The sequence below is a fragment of the Arachis hypogaea genome, chromosome 20, assembly GCF_003086295.3.
Source record: "Arachis hypogaea cultivar Tifrunner chromosome 20, arahy.Tifrunner.gnm2.J5K5, whole genome shotgun sequence".
Lineage (NCBI taxonomy): Eukaryota > Viridiplantae > Streptophyta > Magnoliopsida > Fabales > Fabaceae > Arachis > Arachis hypogaea.
In genome coordinates this window covers 34,624,631-34,632,815 of record NC_092055.1, presented here as the reverse complement: position 1 = coordinate 34,632,815, position 8,185 = coordinate 34,624,631, and the positions used below count along the sequence as shown (strand labels likewise).

The following is an 8,185-nucleotide window of genomic DNA, read 5'->3' as shown; positions in this document are numbered from 1 at the left end:
GGTCATGGCTGAAACAGCAGAAGAGAACAAGAGAAGAGTGAAGGCCGTCAACGCTAATTTGGGATTAGGGTTCATGGATTTAGGGATTGATTTGAATTTATCTAATGAACTTATCTTATCAGCAACAAGAGGGTACACTAAGTGAGACTCGAATAATAATGATGATGATGATGATGATGATGATGATGATGATGATGATGAATGGGTCAAAATTCGTCAGGTCAATTTGTATACTCATCAAAAAAATAGGTTAGATTGAAAATTTAAAATTGTTATAATTAAAAGTCCGTCTAACTCGTACTGTTTAATCTGTGGACTTTGGCGAATTTTGGCGAGACGGGATGGACTTTTTCGACGGGTTCGTAGGTTTTCTTTTTGTAATTAAAAATGTTCTAAGTTATAATTTGGATTATGTTCTATATTTAGTTGATTAGAAACTTGAAAATATTTAATTATATATTTTAGACAATCTTTGTTTTTTTATAATAGTTTTATTATTTTGTTTCAAAAAATTTGGTTCATGATTATATTTATTACATATTTAGAATTATAAAGACTTCAATGTTTGTGAATTTAAAAATTATAATTTTTTATATCTTTAGAAATTATAAATTTATTAAAATGGTTGTAAAATTATATATATTGTTTAATATTTAACGGTTTATTAATAAAAAAATATAAAAATTAATAAAAAAATTGACGAATTTAGCCCGACAAGACGGAAGAAGAATTTGGAACTACCTCACTAGGCAGTGTGGGACGGGGCAAGCTAGCCCGTTTACTACCCCTAATGATAACTTGACGTTATTGTACGACGAGAGAGAAAATAAAAGATAAAATATAAATAACTGTTTTATTTCTTGAGGAGAAGTTAGAGAGATTTTAGTTGATAAGATTTAAATTAAATCTAATTAACAAAGTGTTTATTTAAAAAATAAGAATGTATTTTAATTAAAAAATAATTAAATAATATATTAAATTAAAAGGATGATAAAAGGCTAAATTTTAAAGGATAAGTAGTATTTTTCTTTTTACATCAAGAAATATTAGCTAAAAAAGAAAAGTTAAGAAAAAATATTCATGATGTCATTTGATCATTGTAAATCATTTTTTTACTCTTAATTAGTTAATCTAATTTAATTTTCACTAATATAAAAAAATATTTAATTAGTTATTTAAATTGTTTTGAGTTATTTATTTATGATAGTTATACCATTCTAATTGTTTTTCAATGTAGGATTTATGTTCTAATACGAGATTTTTAATAGATAAAAAATTTACTTGAATGAGAAATAACATGTAAATGGACTAAGAGCGCTCGTGACCATCAAATGGCATGCATATGGGACCCACACCCCCCCCCCCCCCCCCCAAAAAAAAACACCGAAATCGCACCCTCCAATTTGGTTAATGACAATTCTGCCCCCATAACCATGTACTCCGCATAGTTGCCCAATAACCCTGAATTTCACGTTGATTTGGGCCCATTGGAAATTAATTTCTGGCAAACCCACACGCCCAAATTCGTAATCTTCTGGCCCAATACCTTCTGCATTCTCTCCACACACCGCCGTGTTCTATCCACCAGCAGCCTCCGCCGCCGCCTGCAAACTCTGCTGCCGGCACCGCAACGAACACCGTCTCATTCGCAATCTTGGCATAGAAAATTGGTGCTAATCATCAACAATCGCTGGAGGTTGCAGCATTGCAGAAAGTAATGGAGGAACAAGATTGTGAGAAAGAATCGGTGAAGTTGGCTTCAGAAGAGATCTCCCACGAATTCAAAACCCTTGTCAACTCAAATGATCTCCAATCACTTAATCATTTACAGAACACCATGTACCTCTTTCCCTTTCTTTCTTTCTTTCCTTGATTTTATTATGATTATTCTCATGTGTTGATAATAATTTGATGAATTTTTCAGATTGGGAAGATTGCAGGACAGTAATGCCGTGTTGTCACACTTCAATGAGTTCTCTGAGCATTGCTATGCCGAGATTTCTGGAGATCTCGCCAGGAACACTCGAATTCTCAAGTCTATCAAGACTGACCTTGATTATATTTTTCAGAAGCTAAGGTAATTCTATCTCTATTCCATGTGTTAATCAAATTTGTTACTATCACGCTCTTATTTGATAACTAGTTTATTGTATTAACATTTCACTGTTTATTGCGCTTAGAATTGCATGTATGGTAAAGTTGGAAATGAATAATAAATGTTACATAGGAATATGAGTGAGAACCACAGATATACTGAACAAAAGAAAGTTTAGCTAAAGTGAGTTATTGTTGTGTATTGGAGGGAATAATTGTTTTGGATGAAAACTTTCGGGATTAATGAGGTGTAGATGTATCAAAACAAAACTAGACAATGAAAAATATGCGTGAGGGATAATGGGTTCAATTGGAAAAGTTGATCTTTGAGGTGCGCATTGTGCACTTCTCTATAGCCTTCCACCATGGTCGTTGCCTATGAAACTTGATTGATTGACTATGTGGATTTGTATAACCCTTGTTCCTCAGTGGTTTTTTTATGAGAATTGAATCTAGCTATGAAAGGCGCTCTCCACTGCTTCCTTTCCAATGGAAGAAAAAATTCTTTCTTTTTTTCTAATTGAAGTGATGCTTGATCAACAACAGGGCACAACACATACCTTGACCTATGTAGCTGACCCTACCTAGTTGGATAAGGTTTAGGGTGGTGGTTGTTGTTGTTTCTAATGGAAACCAAATTTAACCGTTGGTTATCTCCTTTAATCAGTTCCTATCTCTTTTCTGCTTATTTTGGTTCTCTGTCCAGTATCATGCAAGTTAAGTTTGTCATCTCTATTTCTGTGGCAACTGACAACTAAGTTTAGGTTCTTAAATAAATTTCAGTTATTTCAATAATACCTTGGTGTTAAAATGTGATAGAAGTTTGTCCCCTGTTTAAGGGCTCCTCCCGTGGATTTTGGTCCTTGATATCTCTTGGTTTCTCTTACTTTTCCTGTTCAAGTTTTTCTTGTCTTATTCAAGTTGTATTTGTTGATTGTTTCTTCGTTTTGAAAATGATTTTCAATTTATGCATTAATCAAACTAAAGAGCAGTGAGATTATCTCCTAATAGATTTAAATTTAGTGCTGAACAGAAGGCAGAACTAGTCAGAGGTAAAAGCATATGAATAAGAATAAGAAGAGGGTAGAGAAGTGTGCACCAATACCAGTTTGATCTCTGATGTTGAGTCTATGTCCCGTCTCCACCAATTAAGGTGTGATTTTCATAATTCAAATGGATTACAGAGTCTGACAGCTTCTCCAGTAGACATGCAAAACCTCTCAAAAGTTCACACTCCAAAATAAAAGCTTTTCCACAAACTTCTCTTGCGAAAACAGTGATATATTGTTGTCTCACATTCAAGTAACACTCAAGTTCACAAATACAAAAGGCTGTTTCAAGGTTTATTCACAGGCTGAGACAGAAATTCAGAATAGCATGAATAGTGGAATACTTGAATGATGAGGCAACATGCTTAGCTCGGCGGGGTCTGGTTTTGCACACACGTGCAGATTCCTGGGTAGTCGTGATCCTTTTATTTTGCATGTTTTTCTAATCGCTGCACTTTCCTTTCTTGTTTGTCAATTAGGCTGGCTGCATATCATGTCTGATTGTTCTTTTCTTATTTGCTTTGACCAGAATTTTGAAATCAGTCAACTTTTTGAATTGAGTTCATTCCTGTTTGGCACCATATCTGGTCCAAATTCTTTGGATTTTGCTTTCTAACCCTTACTCGATATAATAGTGCAATCCTTGCTTTATTTTCTTTCTTAAATGCTGCCAAGTCTTCAGTCATTTGTTGTTCAAGTTTGCTCCCAGTGTTCAGATTTTGAATCTTCCTAATTTGGTGACATTGAAGCTGATTCTTTTCTTTTACTATGCAAATCTGTCACCCTAAACCACTACACACATGTTGAATAATAAGAATGAAATTGTTAACAGCCATTCTGAATGTGTATGGTATATGGATTTGTAGTCTACGTCCATAAGAACTTGTCTTGCTCCAATCTGCCCTGCTAGGTTCAACCCCTTCCACACTGCCCAATTGCCCATGCTCCCGTCGATACACATCTTCCTTCACACATCTCGTTTTGTAAAATTTGTGCAAGGTACCAGAAGGCACAAACAAAATTTATTCTACTTAAGGTGTTGTTCTGTAACATAATGAAGGATTCACACAGGAATAATAATAATAAGGCCATTTGATACAAGAGAAGTAAAACACTAGAATGTGTTTATGAATTTCAATATTTAGGGCTGCAACATCTATTTTAGTTATGAACTTACATGGTTAAAGTTAGAAGTATGGTACATTAACAAGTTCCTCACTTTCTGCATGAACTTGCCCCCTCCCCTCTTTTATTAGGAAGTTCCTTGTCCTAATACATTATTTATTGTGATTATTAGATTAAAGTATTAACTATTGAGCATTATACCTTGTCTAGTTGCGTGATCTTCTTTTTTGTTTTTCTCTGACAGAAGTATGAAGTCAAAAATTTTGAACACCTATCCAGATGCATTTCCTGCAGATTCAGAGAGCGAAGTAGTTGATAGGAGACCAGATCTTGAAATGCCCAAGTAATTGCTGTTGTTATTAGAACACAAGTATTATTAGGACAAGGAAGCCATGTAGTTTATATATTTTATTGTTATGAGTTATGGCAGCGTCATTGGTAGTAATAATATGAAATCGCATTAGCATTTTACAATCTTTGTTCTATCAACATAACTAATGAATCTGAATTAATACGAATTATACAAAGCACAATAAAAATTACGAATTAAGACCAACTAAAGTTTTGAAATGTTTATTTCATGTTATTACAGTTATGTCCAAGTAACATAATTTGCCGAAATATATCTTTGAAATTTTTGTAATATGTAAATAATTGAATATACGTGAATAATTAGAATTTTTTAAAATAATTTATTGGTTTTTCAACTTTCAAATAAGAGTAAAGAATTTGCCATATTAAACACCTAAATAAAATTATGTAAAGTCAAAAAACTTACTTTGTTTAGATTTTGTTTACCAAAATTATTTCATAATACTTTGTTACATTTGATTGTAGTTAGCAATTACGATCTCATAGATAGTTAAATTAAAGTATTAGAGCTCAGAAGTTTAAGCAATGTTCAAAGGACAATGAGTAAATGACACGGAAAGATCATAAATAAGAGCATACTAAAAAATATTAGAATTGCTTCATCTCATTTGCTCAAACATCAAAGTGCTCAATTGTTTTTTCATTCATTAGAGTACTTTTTAACATTTTACAAAACTTTGTAAGAACGTATAGTACTGCAGTAATGGTGGGATGGGGGATGAAGATGCTAGTGGGGAGGAATTTGGAGTCCAAATTATCCCTAAAATTAAGTATATATTATTATATTATAAACTTAATTAAATAAAATATTTTATTCTATCAAAAATAAAATTTACTTATTACGTTTTAAATTTTAAATCACGTACTTCAGTATAATCACATTTTTAATAGAGTATTAGAAAAAACGCTCTCACCAATAAAAAAGCATCAACATTAAGAAATCAATTCTTGTTGAAATTATAGAAAACACTTCTTACAAACATAAAATAAGCTAAGTGATAGAAATATCTTTTGCACTTTATCTACTAATTAACAAAATGATATTATAATCAATAGGAATACAACCATGACTTGAATAACAAAAGAGAGTACAATATACTTTCATTGCATGAATCTGGATCTCTGATGACAAGTCATCTTATGCTAGCTTTTCAAGCATTTTTCACTTGTTTCATTAGGTTTTATGCACTTTCTTGCATCATAAGTAAGTGATTTGGAGTAGATTTGCATGGTTATGTCAATTCAATTAAACATCATTCATTTGGCACAAAATCACATGGTTTAAGCTATAATTAGTTGGTTTTTAAATGATTTAGAAATTTTGTGAATTTGGTGATGCTTTGATTGGTTGTTCTGATTACTTATAGGTGAAGAAATGATGAAAAAAAAGAAAAAAGGAACCTTAGAGCACGCTTTAGACCTTAGGCCACGCTTTGAAAAGCGTGACCCAAGGCACAAAAGCGTCACGCACCAAAGGAGCAAAGGCCAACCAAGGCCATAGCGCTCAAAGATTGAGCGCTGCGCTCTCTAATTGAGCGCCCAAACCAAGTGCCCAACACCAAAGTGACAAGGCCAAAGAAGCAAAAGCATAGCGCTAAGTTGGAGCACATAACGGAGTGCTCAAGAGAATCAAAAAAAGCAATAGCGCTCCGTTAACTATCCTACCTTTTTCGTGACCTCCCCAAAAAGAAATCAAGGAGTGATACCAAGCAAGGAAGCCAACAAGGTTCGAACCCATGAGCCAAGGGAAGCACGCTACAAAGCCTGGAAAGGAAATTTGCCAAAATGGCTTCACCAAGAATCGAACCAGGCACACATGGGAACCAAAAGAAGCGCTACACAAGAAAAGAAGGGGCGCTGCGTGAATTCCCTTCACTGAGCGCTATTGCCTAAGGAAATTGGCCAAATTGAAATGGTCAAGGCTCGAAAGTGGGAGCCTTATTCAAGCAAATGAAGCGCTACGTTATTTAAGTAAACTAAGCGCTATCAATTGAAGCTTGGCACAAGGAATTTGGTTCAAATTGGCTCCACCAAGGCTTGAAGAGGGAATCCCACTCAAGCATGTAGCGCTACGTTACATTAGTTCACTGAGCGCCACTATGCTGCACCAAAAAGGCTTGACACGAACCAAAATGAGCCAAGGCACAAGGCATTGAGCGCTACGTTAGGTGCAATCACTGAGCGCTTCCCCGGGAGATGCCCAATGTTCCAATTTTAAATCAAAACCTAATTTGGGATCCATTTCTTCACCAACTTAAAAAGTCCACTCCAAATTCCAAAATCAAAATTAGAAAGTGTATAAATAGGACTTAGTTTGATTTAGAGAGGAGCTTCTTTCATTTTTTGTTTTACCTTTTAGCTAAATTTTAGTTTTCACTGGAGCTTTCATTTTGAAATTTGGGAATTGGATCTAGCTTTCTGTTTTCATTTTGCTTCTGCAACTTCTGCTATCTGTTCTTGGAATTTGAATTGAGATTGAAGAGTTTCATTGATTCTAAGTTTGAGAATCATCCTTTACCTCTCTTCTCAATTGTTCTAGAATAGAATTTGAATTTAGTTTTCTGTCTTCATTTACTTTCTTCAGCAACTTTTACTTTCTGTTTTGAGTTTTAGATTGAGATTGAAGAAATTCTGTTTCAATTCTTATCTAAAATTCATCTGTGTTTTCCTTCTGCACAATTCTAAGGATTGAGGATTGGATCTGAGCTTTCATTTACATTCCTTCTGCAATTTATTTTCTGTTTGACCAAGGGTGTAATTGAGATCTAGATCCTTGTTCTAATCTCATTGCTCCTCTTGGATCTTCTATTTCTCTTTTAGATTTTGCAATTGAGCTAAATTTACTTTCTGTTTTGTTCTTCAAACAATTTTACTTTTCTGTTTAGATCTTTAGCAACTTAGTTCATCTTCTACTTCTCTGTTTAATCTCTCTTTACATTCTCTTTGTTAAATTCTAAATCCCAGCTCCCACATCCCTTTACTATTCAAGCAATTTACATTTCTTGCACTCTAAACTCCAGATATTTACATTTCTTGCAATCTAAGTTTCAGTCATTTACATTACTTGCTCTTTAAGATTCAGCTCTTTTACCTTCTTGCAATTTAAGTTTCATGCATTTTACTCTTCTGCACTTTACTTTTCTGTCAATTTCCCCTCTCCCTTTTATTTTCATGCAATTTAGCTTCTGCTATTCAAGTTTCACTCAAATCATCAACTGTTTGTTTAACTAAATTAACCACCTAACTAAAATTGCTCAATCCATCAATCCCTGTGGGATCGACCTCACTCTTGTGAGTAATTACTACTTGATGCGACCCGGTACACTTGCTGATGAGTTTTGTGTTGGATCGTTTTCCAACCCATCAAGTTTTTGGCGCCGTTGCTGGGAATTAATTTAGATCAACAATGATTAAGTGGGTGAGAAGTCTAGATCAAGCATTTTTTTTGTTTTTGTTTTCTGTTTTAGATTAAAACCAAGGTGTTTGAGTTATTGCCTCACTAAGAAATTCTTCTCTGAGACACGAATTTCAATTTTCCTTGGTGT

The 8,185-nt window shown here is 33.9% G+C and overlaps 1 protein-coding gene across 2 annotated transcripts; it reads left to right on the top strand.

Annotated features, from left to right (window-relative positions):
* Positions 1-1,405: 1,405 nt before the first annotated feature.
* LOC112784803 (kxDL motif-containing protein LO9-177) lies at positions 1,406-4,742 on the top strand. Of its 2 annotated transcripts, none has more exons than XM_025828130.2 (3): positions 1,406-1,839; positions 1,925-2,077; positions 4,513-4,742. In XM_025828130.2, the coding sequence occupies exons 1-3, from the start codon at positions 1,718-1,720 to the stop codon at positions 4,613-4,615; spliced, it is 378 nt and encodes a 125-aa protein (XP_025683915.1). In that variant the 5' UTR covers positions 1,406-1,717; the 3' UTR covers positions 4,616-4,742. The 2 variants fall into 2 exon arrangements, with proteins under 2 accessions (XP_025683915.1, XP_025683916.1); XM_025828131.2 differs by having other exon boundaries at positions 1,476-1,839; positions 4,516-4,742.
* The last annotated feature ends 3,443 nt before the right edge of the window (positions 4,743-8,185 follow it).